The following is a 12,979-nucleotide window of genomic DNA, read 5'->3' on the forward strand; positions in this document are numbered from 1 at the left end:
GCTCATGCGCGATGCATGCAGACTTCTGCGGCCATTTGATGAGATCACCAAACTGGTCAGTCACAGCCATGGCGCCATTAGTGACATCGTACCTTAGGCCTTCTATATGGAGCGTGCATTGCGTCGTGTCATTGATCAAGCCATCGAGGAGCAGGAGCAGAAAGATTAGGAAGTCGCAATGCTGGATGAATTCCCGGGGGGGCTACTCCATCTGAGACAAGTCAACAACAGGAGTCTGAAGAGGAGTCAGAGGAGGATGGTGCCAGGGAGGATGAGGAGGAGAAAGAAGAGCATGCTTTAAACTTTTCTGGGATCCCTGTTGTTGTCCGTGGACAGGGGGAGGAGAACGAGGACGACATTATCCTGGATGATGAGCAGGAGCCAGGCCACCACACTGCTTCCAGTTTAGTGCAAATGGGGGCCTTAATGCTCCAGTGTTTTAAGAGGGACCCCATATAAAAAGCATAAAGGGCAAGGACCAGTACTGGGTGGCAAGGTACTTAGACCCCCGGTACAAACAAAAAATGCCGGAAATGTTACCACCATCACAGAGGGTTGTCAGAATGGAGCACTTTCAGGCCTTGCTTAGAGAAATGCTGCATTCTTCTTTTAAGTGCGCTGGCAGAGGAATTTCCACTCACAGAAAAACAGTTGCGGGTACCAATCCAACAGCGCCTGCAAGAAGAGGGCGGTTTGAAGATGTGTTGGTCACTTCTGATATGAGATCATTCTTTCCGCCGACCCATCGATAGCTGTCATCTGGATCCAGCATCAGTGAACACCTAGACCGACAGGTGTCCGACTACATTGGGTTAACGGCCGATGTGGATGCTCTGCAAAGTGATGAACCCCTGGACTACTGGGTGGGCAGGCTTGACCTCTGGCCAGAGCTTGCACAATTTGCAATGGAGCTTTTGGCTTGCCCCTCGTCCAGTGTCCTGTCCAAAAGGACGTTCAGCGCAGCAGGGGGGATCATGACCGATAAACGCACTCGCCTAGCTCATGACAGTGTTGACTACCTCACATTTCTAAAAATGGAGGCATGGATCTCGGAGGAATTCAACACATGTGACCAGTAGACCGTGTTTAATTCAAATTCCTCATGACAGGCCACAAATATCTGCCACCACCCATAACAATTCATGGTCCCTGTCTTAGGTAAATACAGCGGCATAAAAGGACTTTTATGTCCGTTGAATGCCTAATATTTGGGGCCTGTAATGGCCGAAACTTATTTATCCTGTGAATGCCTAATGTACCTCCATACAAAGTTCTTTGTTGTCAGGTGAACGCCTGTTGGCTAATTTTTGGGGCCTGTACTGTAGGCCTAACTTGGACATCAGGTAGAGAAGATAAGGAGCATACTTCAGACAGGACTTCAAAGGCATAGCTAGGCACACTGCGAGTCATACTGATAGTAAAAGCAATAATAGTGGTATAGCTATATATAATCAGATACGTTCCTGATCCTTCCTTAAGATGGTAGTTTACTATATAGCAGATTGCATCCCTTGGTGCATCTCAGTGCCCTGTAGAGTCACTCCATGTCGATGGGTGTCTCCTGCAGCCTCTCCAGCAGGTCATTGAATATGGTGAGGATCGTTGGTGTTAGCTGGTTCTGTTCCACAGATTCAGGGAGGTCTCGGATACATAGGTTGTGGCGGCATCCTAAGTTATCCAGGTCTTCCAGGTGGTGGTGTATTTCCTGCAGCTGCATACTTTGTGTATATATGGTTACCTGGATCTGATGGCTAGCGGTATCATTGTGGGTTGTCACATCTTCTACCTCCTCAAGATGGCATGCTACTCCTTGTATGTTACTGCGGAGCTCTAAGATGGCAGCGTAGAGCGTACTTTTGACATTAGCCGCAACGTTCTGGATGTCTCCCAGGCTTAATGGCTGAAAGGTTTGTGGAGTAGATGTTGCCGGCTGAGCCGGGAAGGCTCAGAGGGGAGTCTGTAAGGTGAGCTTGCTGGTGCTGGGCTTTCGGAGGCCTGTGAGGAAGCTGGTGTCTCGTGGCTGGGTCTGGAATATTTCCAGAATATTGCGGCTGAGCTGTGTGCTAGAGTTGCGGGGTGAGAGGGAGTAGGGTATTGAGGAGCTCCTGTCCAGTTTCCCCATGTTTGCTTCACTGGATCCCCTCTTTATGAGGAGTGAAGGACCTTGTGGTGTTTGAGCAGAGTGTTTAGGCGTCGATCTTAGTCCGGGTCCTGGCCACGCCCCCTTTGAATTCTATTTTAGGTCACTACAAGTCACCTTTAAATTAAAAGGTAAACTTTAATGAAAAGAACTACAAAGATCTCATAATATGGAAATTCACAACTACATTATGGCAAAAAACAAAATGATATTTGTCAATTTTTCCTCACTTTACCACTGTCATTTTGAATACACAGTATCTGCTCTGATAATCTGCAGAACCTATTCATCTGAGAATGCTATTAAAACTTTCTTGGATAAAGCCGACTGTGAAAACAATAAAATGTATCTACTAACTTCAGCAGACCATTGTAATCCCACGATTGTTACTTTTCCCACAGAGGAAAAATACAATGGGTACATTGTTTTCAAGATGTGAATATACAGCAAATATCAGAAATGTTTGTAATTTGTAACATGGTAAGATATTTTACATGGAAAATAGTACCTCTGCAGTATAGTTTAGAGACAGACGATATTTTTGTAAACCTTATTACAAAAACTAGACTTCACCACCCAGCAGACTTATGTTTCTTCAGGCTTTTTTCTTAACTGTATAATCATAAGTCTTTGCTATTCTGTACACACAAATGCCGCAACCTACTAAAGGGATGAACAAGAGCTGGAAGAAATTTATATGCTATGCTTGATAATCAATAGCTCAACAGTGCAGCATTACCCACTTCAAACCTTGTCCAAATGATCACTCAATATCTACATAACTCATACTGTAAATATAAAGTGCACATTTCAGAATCTAATTGAATACTCCACATCAAGCACTAAGTGTGCTTGTATTCATATCAATACATCATAAAATCAATACATAACTTAAATAAAATGTGATAAAAAAATATTAATACTAATCATAAAGTGCTGTAATAACAAATAACAATGTACAGATAGATAGAAATCACCAACTCATCTTGTATCAACATGTATAAAACTGGGAAGCGAGAAACTACATAGTGCTCTCTAAAAATTTTTATTGAATTAAAGGGATTTAAAACACTTACAATGGAAATGTAAATACAGTTCATCGTTAAAAAAAATAGTCCATCCTTCCTGGTGGCTTCACTTCAGAATCTTGTAAACTGTTTGCCTCTCACTCCTTTTCTGACTAGAGTATTTAACTCCCTAGCAGATGGTTCTACCATCCCCTCCAAACTCTAGAGGCACACATCTCTCTTAACCCGAAGCCAGAAAAGGACCCCTTCCTTTGCACAAATTACTGACCCATATCCTTAATTGGGGTTGATTGAAACATTTTAGCCAAGGCATTAGCAATAGACTACAACCGCTATTGCCCAAACTAATACACCTTGACCAGGTCAGCTTTGTAAGTAGACGAGAGACTAGGTACAACACACTGAAAACCCTCCTACTGACAGATTACCCCCGCACTCATTATATCCCTTTCTGCCTTGTAGTGGTTGATGCAAAAATGGTGTTCAACCGGGTCAGTTGTATGTTCCTACGATTTTGAGGATCATTTCTCTTTACTCATCGTCATTGGCCAGGCTCAGGATGAACAGATCCCTGTCTCCTGCATTTTTTATCTATAAAGGAACATGCTAAAGATGCCCTCTAGCCCCCTATTAAACATTCTCACGATGGAACACCTGGCGATCGCATTGCGATAGAACCCACACATTACAGGTGATTCGGTGGGCCCTCTTCATACAAAACTGGCCTTATTTGCCGAGGACATGCTCCTATTTGTAACATACCCCATAACTCTCTTCACTCAATATTTCTGGAAATTCAAAGATTCAGTAAAGTTAGTAATTTGAAGGTTAATTACACAAACTTGGAACTTCTCAACATTTCTCTATTGGAAGCGGATATGAAGCAACTCTCTACAACCTTTCCTTTCAAGACCTGTATTTCCTTTATACATTACCTAGGGAGGATCCGGATAATGACTAAGATGTCCCAATTATTCTTATTGAATTTTTTCCTATTGCTTTACAAGGTGGATTTGGCTTCTTACAGCTCCATGAGACTTTTGTGACTTGGCAGGATCAATACCAGTTCATCTCCCTGCCTCATATTTTCAAAAACTTCAGTGCATGTTCTAAAAATGTATCTGGAATTCAGCTCATCCCAGAATTTGTTTTGTGACATTGTCCCTCCCGAAGTATCAAGACGGGAAAGAGTACCAGATGATTCTTTTTACCACAAAAGCAGCAGTGTTCACACGAATCCTTGACTGGCTTCACCACTCTTCGTCCGACTTGTGGGTTCAACTGGAAGGTCACATGAATCCTATAGACCTCTGCACCCTTCTGTGGACCCCAGCTGTTCTCGGTGAGGGCCCCTCCATCCTCGTTGACCTAATTCGCCAGACACACCACATGTGGGACCTCATGATACCCACCTTTAATTTATCTAAATACCTAGGCTACATGACCACTGGAGCCTAGGTGGTTATGATACCAATTATCATAATATATGTGTCAAAGCAGAGCTATAGATCTAACAATGTGCAAATAATGTGCAAAAGCACAGAAGATTTTTGCACATTATTTGTTAGATCTATAGCACTGCTTTGACACATATATTATGTAAGAAAGTAGAAAGGAGGCGTTTTCTGGGACTTTAAATGAGGGTACGCCATGTATAGGAGAAAATGACAACATAAAATGAAATTATAGTACATAATTTATTTATTACAGTCTAAAATGCATATCAGGTATTTTGTATCAAATAGATAGGTAGTCAACAGACTTACACTAAATATGCTGCTACATAGCATGCAATACAAATAAAAAAGTAGACATGGCAAATATACATGGTATAGTAAATCGATAGAAGACAAATGTAATAAAGACAAGTAACTGTTGGCATCTAGTGGCATTACAGCCATTCATCGGGAGTGTTATGATGTAATAAACTAGGAAATAAAGGACAGGGGTTAATGAAAATGCCCTTAGAATAAGGGAGGACAGGGGGCTTATGTCCCAAGATGGTGGAGATAGGTTGGGATATTTACTAACAGCCTCAATGCCAAGTCCGGTATCCGCCAAGGAAGATGGGGGTAAGAGGCATGATGTCTCCCCTGCCACATGTTATACCCACCTATAAGGTATACCCACCTTTAATTTATGTAAATACCTAGGCTACATGACCACTGGAGCCTAGGTGGTCATGATACCAATTATCATAATATATATGTCAAAGCAGAGCTATAGATCTAACAAATAATGTGCAAAAACACAGAAGATTTTTGCACATTATTTGTTAGATCTATAGCACTGCTTTGACACATATGTTATGTAAATTGGTATCACAATTTTTTAGCAAGCTGCTTTTTGAGTCTTACCAATTTCTCTACACTGTTTTAAGAACACAGAAGACTCGCCTGGGTTCTCTAGTCGTATTTGCTGCTAACTACAGCTTCATTCTCTGCGATGTCCCTTCACAACTCTTAAAAGTGGCTGCAAAAGCAACAGGCCCTATCTTACCTCCAATCTATCCCCTCGCTACCGGACATCCTAGCCAAACCAACTGACTTTGAATCGCTGCTTGTGCAGAAGGATCTACCAACACACTTGGTCTCCAAGTTATATTCTCTTATCCTGGTGGCGACACACCCAGACCTTCCTTCATACACGTGAACTTGGGAAAAGGATCTTCAACAGACTCACCCCCCTTTGGACTGGCATTGTTTTATCTTGACCCATAAACTGTCATTGGCCACAAAAACTCAATAAAAAGGGTTTAAATTAGTAACCAGATGGTATAGTTATATAGTTACATAGTAGGTGAGGTTGAAAAAAGGCACAAGTCAATCAAATCTAACCTATGTGTGTAATTAAATGTTACTATTACATTGTATATCCCTGTATGTTGTGGTCATTCACGTGCTCTTACAGGTTAAACCTCTTTTCTTCTAATTTTGATAATACAATGGTACAAGTGTCCATTGGTTCTCCATCAATTTAACTGCAACATTCCTGATACCTGTTGGTGGTGTCACATTTCAAAGGGCACTATGCTCCACATCTGGTGGGAATGCCTGCCTATATGGACGTTCTGGACATAGATTTTAGATTATTAGTGTAAACTTATGGTAACTTCTGTTCGCACATCCCCCAGGACAGTCTTTCTATCCATGATTCCTGGACCCTTCAAATCAGTGAAAAAAACATTCCCATGCACTTTGTCGCTGAAGCCAGAGCAGTCATTCCCTGTCACTGGAAATTGACCTCCATACCCTCCCTTGGGGAGTGGAGCAGAACAACTATTGGCACAGGAAGGGACGAACAGTTTTCTCACACCTGAACTGCATGGTCCATGTTCTGTTACTCATACAGGTTCCTGGTTTGGGCTGGCAGAGATTCTAACGCTGCCTTTTGCCAGCCATAACGGAGTGTCCTGCCCTTTTCCCCTCCCTGCCCTAGCTTTTTCTCCTCCCTTTTGATCCTAAGCCCTTCTCCCTCCTTTTGCTGTTTTTCTTTACTAACTTGCATCCTCTGTTATGCGAATACATTATGGACATCTTTATTATTATGTAGATGTGTTCCCCAATGCAGTTAACATGATTGTTTGAATTCTATATGTTTCCATGATGTTATCTGTTATCGACATAAATGTTTTCTATACACTAATCTGATACTGTACATCTATGGTATGCTATTGGTATACATTAAATCTTGATTCTGTGCAAATGTCCCTGGCAGTGGAAACTCTGTTGAATCTCCTCTGTTTCTGTTATTTGTATCTATAAAGCCTATCTATTAAGATTGAACAAAAAATAATCAATCCTTAAAAAAAAGACACATCCAGAGAATATACATATAGATACCGCTCACCACAAGGAATACTCAGTAGCGGCACTCACAACATTATGATGTCATCGGAAACAGGCTCTGCCCCTTTACTTGTTGTGCCCAATAGCAGAACTTCCTCAGAAGGTGCATAGAACATACGTGTGCTAGGCTCCAGGGCAGCTTTGGAGATGGAAGGAGGAGGGGGGGCGTTCATACAAACTGACAACTCCTCTACATATAGATTGCATATAGGAGACAAGGTTGGAGTGGTTAGCGCTTCACTATTGGGTTATTGATTACTTTGGAAGTTGTAGTAAGATCACTTTTTCAGTGTCAGCTTGCTCTCAGAGGTGATTGCACATAATTAAACAGATTGTTGTTGTTATGCTATGCATGCATTGCAGGTTTGAATGAGCAAAGCTACCCGGCATCTCAAGCGCAATTTGTGAACATATGCAAGTGTTATTCTCATGCCCTCGACATTGGGAGGGTGCTTTGATGGGGACAAGGGCCTCATCCCCACAACCCTTGCCGGTGGTTGTGGGGGTCTGCGGGTGGGGGGCTTATCGGAATCTGGAAGCCCCCTTTAACAAGGGGACCCCCAGATCCCGCCCCCCATTTGAAATGGTAATGGGTTGTACCCCTACCATTTCACAAAGAAAGTGTAAAAATTGTAAAAAAAAAACACACAGACGCCCTTGGGATAAGTCCTTTATTAAAAATAAAAAAAAATAAAAAAAAGATTCCAGTGGTGGTAATCCACTCTCGGTATCCTGTGATGGGTGATCATCTCTTCAGGGTCTAGCGATGGATGATCTCTCTTCTCCAGGTCCAGTGTCCAACAATGATGTCCAGCGCAGCTCATCCTGTCTCCACCGGAGACTCCGTGGGAATCCCAGCAGCCTAACAGGTCTCTTAGCTGAGGACGGGGCCACCCGTCACATGACGGTGTCCCCCTCTGACACAAGGGGAAACCCGGGCTTCCCCAGTGACTTGCGGGTGACCCCGCCCCCCTCTGATGTAATGCAGGTTTCCATTCTATAAATTTTAAAAATGTTATATTGTTTTCGCTTAGTATGCAGCAAAGTGAACAAACAAAAGAAAAATCTTCATTAAATGATTACAATGACTCCTTGAATCACCTTTGGCTTAACAAAAACATCATTATTTTGAAATTGTACTCTAATAACACACACAGTCTTTGATTTCAGCAATGTGTGTAGTGAGAATTCGACTGAAGTTCAAAGTAAAATTTGATTTGGATTTCAGTCACGAATTTTGTTACGTTATTCGGAGCATTCAATAAAAATTTGTTTATATTGTAATTCGGATATTCAGATCCGAATCTGTTAATACCGAAAAATGTGTCCGAATATTAATCCGGTCGAAACAAACTGTATATATCTAATATGGTCCTTTAAGACCATCCCAGTGTTGATGCCATCTGACCACACCCACAGTTTTGTTGTGGAGCACAATATTACCGCATACCATTTTTCTTTGTGGGGGGGGCGTTGGTGCAAAAAAAATAACCAGCCCTGGGTGCCAGATGTGCTAGCTACGCCACTGCACACCTTAATATACCATATGAATGCTGTACCCTGTGCATTTGTGTCCATGCAATGTGGGTGCAGAGTAAATACTGTAAGGCTAGTGTATGTGCATCAGTTTTTTAGTCTTGGTAAATCAGACTTTTAATGTCAGCACTAATTGCTCATGGAAATATACAGAGGTTATATTGCTGTTTTTTTAGGGTACCAGTAGATGCACTAGGGAGTATTCCAACTTGCTTGTTTTTTTTTTTTAACAAAAAAATTACTACAAATGTGAAATAAGCTGAGAATGGTGGTAAAAGCTTAAACCTGCATGATTTCATGCTCGTTTACAAAATACAAAATATTAGTATGTCGCATTTGCAGTGCAATTCATTGTAAATGGCACACCAAATGCAGCAAAAAAGACATCCGTATTTTGCACAAAAAATACATATAAAATGCTGCAAAATGCGTAATTAAAAATGTGCAAAGCTTGATGCTCAAAAAGTTGTATAAGCTATCTTGTCAGCTTTGTTACACATGGAGAAGTCCACTGAAATGAATGGGCTGCCTGATTTGTGTGGCAAAGAAAACACATATATGTACTGCACAGTTTAGCAAATTATTCAAAATTTTAGGAAAATGTAAATAGTTTTTTTGCACATGGTATATTTTGTAGCCTATTTGAATCTTCTTAGTCACACACAATAGATTTAATTTGGCCTAGCTACCTATTGTTTGACGTAATTTATGTTTTTAAAGGCCGTAACAGATCGTGGTTGAATTATGAAATTTACGTTGAGGGCTGCAGTTAAGGTGTACAAATTTTCCATGACTCTTTGAGTTTTTGTGTTCTGTCGTGAAAGGTGGTCCACATATTGCAGATATGCTGTAATGCATATCTAACAATATTGCTTATCCTTGCCCATTCCAAGTGTTAAAAATGGCTCATGCTGTGTTCAGCCCAACTATGTTTCAGTTTCTGTGTGTAGATGTTTTCTATATAAGAACTGTGAACTTTCTTCACAGTTGTGTAAGTGGTATTGATATTGTGTTGTCAGAACATATAGCACAAGTGCACTATATATGTGCTATATGTGGTTTAAAAGACAAAAAGGGCTTTTAAGCAGTTGGCAGTAGTCATTTCTGCACAGGAAATGGTTGGAAGAGCTTGGATGAAGATTCATAGTGGACAGGTAAGCTTAAGTTGAGTGTTTGTAGAACACAGGTCTGGTGCTTATTCCTACTTTGTATGTGCATTGGGGGCTGTACAAACCAAGATTAAGGGATTTCCTTTTCTGCCTAGAAATACATTTTGCTCCTAGCAAAACTATCTCTTGGTACAGGTGCAAGTTGTTCATTTCTAACCATTACTAGTTGATACGTGAGACCGGTGATACATAGTTTTTCAACACATGAAGAAAAACAGGGACCTTTCCAATGAATCAGTACAATGGCTTTTCAGAGGCACCTTGCACCTGCTTTAAGACAAGTTAGTTGGAAGCAAATTAGATACATAGTTGGGTGAAAAACTCTTGTGGGATGCCAAACAAAATAAGTATTTATGATTAATTCAGTTAACATATAAGGCATTTACAACGTATGTATTTACTTTATAGAAGCCCCTTATTAAGAAATAATTATTGATAGTTAAATATATAGAAAAGGGCTAAATAGAATATATGTCAAAATGCCAAGTACCGTACTCACTATGTTAGAATTAATATAAATACATTCATTACTGGGTACAGCAATCTTAACAAAAGAATGATTTTGAAAGTAATGGGCCACCTGCACATGGGCACCTGAGCCCATGCAATGTAAATTCCAGTGTATTTCCCTACCCGAAAAGACAAGGTATGACATTTTCTATTTTTTGCATAGGCCTATACACTGTACAAAAATGTTTATACAGTGGTACATTGGATTATGAGCATAATTTGTTCCAGAAGAATGCTTGCAATCCAAAGCACTCATATATCAAAGTGAGTTTCCCCATATGAAACAATGGAAACTCAGATAATCCATTCCAGTGTCACTGCTAGTGTATGCAGTACCACATGTAACCAGAGGTGGGGGGCACCGGAGACATTCGGAAACACTCAAAGAGCACTCAGTGCCACTCGGATGTACTCAGAGAGGCTCGGAAACACTCGGGGACGGTTTTATCTTCTAAACGACTCCGAACGGCTCAGAATGGCTCCAAGTGTCACCGGCGCCTCCGCACCTCTCGCCAAATGCGGTACTGCACATCCCAGAGGCTTGAATCCTGCTCGTTTTGAGAGACAATGCTCGCAAACTGAGTCAGGATTAAAAAAAAAGAATAGCTTATATTGCGAAAACACTCATAAACCACGTTACTCGCAATCCAAGGTATTACTGTATTAACACTGTCATATACCTGAGTACAGCTCCACACAGCCATCCTGTTCGATAGGCAGCTGTGCACAGCACCTGGCCTTTATGGATGGAGGAAATACTCTGGAAATTGCATCTCACAGGTTCAGGCACCTGTATGCATATACTGTACAGTACTGTGCAATAGAGTTTTTGTAAAAATGTACTCTCATGATTTGTTGGCAATTAATTTTCTAATAAAATAAGCAGCTAATTAAATTCAGTGATAATACAATAACTCAAACATTATTTTAAAAATAAGTTGTTGACAGTAAAAGTTTTATAAAGTGGGAAAGGGTTATATGTTGAATATATAACTAACCCAGGAGCCTCATTTTGTGCAGAAATAGCACCATGTTTTATGAGCCATGTAATTATAAATAAAACTATTTTAAATTGTTGCTAAACCCACAAGAGTAAAATCAGTGTGTATATGCAGTAAAGCATGCTTGTTATACTCACTGTGGAATCTAAGGGGTTAATCCTCCACATTGTGTAAAAAGTCTGTTTGATCCTGTGTTCTCTGATCTTCCCCTTCTTACACAGTCCCTAATCCATCTCCTGATAGTACAGAGCCTTGGGGGTACTCTGCACATCCTCAGTTTGATGTGTATTGCTAGAGAGTTTTTTTTTTCTTGGGCAGGTGCATGTGATCGGCACAGGGCCAATTAGCACTGTCCAGACAGAGGGCCAGGGGTCCTGCATCTTTACAGAACAATCAGGGGGAATGAAAACTATTCCTATAAACTTTAACCAGACACTCAAAAAGGCCTAAGACTGTTGTATACTGCTGATGAGAAAAGGTATTTAGCAGTTTATATTTACTAAAATACTTGCATTTCCATGATCTGTGTACTGTGGGAGACTAGATATAATGAATGCAGGATCCTGGGTTTTGTGTCACTTTAAATTTTACTATATTGAAAAAAAAAAAAAAGCTTTTTTTACTCTCAGGAAACCCTTCATAAATCTAATAAAACCATATATAGACATGCAATGTCGAAGAACTCCTGATAGCTTGATTCTTCTTTTCTTTGATGGTATATCAAGCCCTTCCCACAACTTTAACAATATCTAGAAACATGCTATCCTTTCAAGGGAATCTGCGTGCTAGATGTTCCGGATTAAAATTGTCTATCATCTGTGATGTTCATCGAATGCTGCATCTTCTTATTTCATTTATGTCTTCTTTCCAAGCGAGAATATCCAGGTTTCGGTTGGATCTATTTTAAGGTGAATTACATAGCCTAATATCTTTCATTTGTTTCCATACATTTCAATCCATTAATAATTTCATTTACTTTAATGATTGTTTGTATGTATTCTGATAAACATTGTTACCTCCTGTTTTGTGTGCGTGTTCCTCCATTGTTGTGTGTGTGCCTTTCCCACAGGGAAATCTACCTCCAGATTACAGGATAAGCCTGATCGATATTGGTCTCGTTATTGAGTACCTCATGGGTGGAGCCTATCGTTGCAATTACACCAGAAAAAGATTTCGAACTCTGTATCACAATTTATTTGGGCCCAAACGAGTAAGTAAATAATTTTATATTATCATTATAAATTGTAATACATGAATGCATTACCTTTCTACAAAGGCTATGTTATACATTGCATTTATGCTGTGCATCCCAGATCCTCCAGCATGGCCCATTCCAAAACATACAAAATACTCTGTTTTTGAAGTTTTTTTCTACCTTCCACAGCAAAATATCCTGGTATTTAAATACAGTTTCTTTAACAGAGTATCATAATATTTATCAAGAAAGTAAACTATGTTTTACTTTATGGTGTGGATGATGTTAGAGGTCCTGTTGTCTTTGTTTCTTTTTTTTTTATTAAAATTTTTTTTTATTAGAAAATCAAAGATTCCACACTTCCCAGATAGAATTATGTTTTTCCACAATTTCATTAAGTCTAGCCGTAAGCAGTTCCATTATTTCCACACCTCCTGTCTTCTAATGTCATACAGTAGATACAGTGGTGTGAAAAAGTGTTTGCCCCCTTCCTCATTTCCTGTTCCTTTGCATGTTTGTCACACTTAAGTGTTTCGAAACATCAAACCAATT

The 12,979-nt window shown here is 40.3% G+C and overlaps 1 protein-coding gene across 2 annotated transcripts in view; it reads left to right on the forward strand.

The window, feature by feature from the left end:
- TRPM3 (transient receptor potential cation channel subfamily M member 3) overlaps positions 1 to 12,979 on the forward strand; it is a 264,979-nt gene that overhangs the window by 115,786 nt on the left and 136,214 nt on the right. For both annotated transcript variants that reach the window (XM_077474953.1, XM_077474954.1), the window contains exon 11: positions 12,302 to 12,442. In XM_077474953.1, the coding sequence (XP_077331079.1) occupies positions 12,302 to 12,442 (141 nt within the window). The remainder of the gene's footprint in view (positions 1 to 12,301; positions 12,443 to 12,979) is intronic.

This window comes from Lithobates pipiens, unplaced genomic scaffold (genome assembly GCF_037356315.1).
Source record: "Lithobates pipiens isolate NorthernLeopardFrog02 unplaced genomic scaffold, aLitPip1_a1.2 Scaffold_13, whole genome shotgun sequence".
Taxonomy (NCBI): domain Eukaryota; kingdom Metazoa; phylum Chordata; class Amphibia; order Anura; family Ranidae; genus Lithobates; species Lithobates pipiens.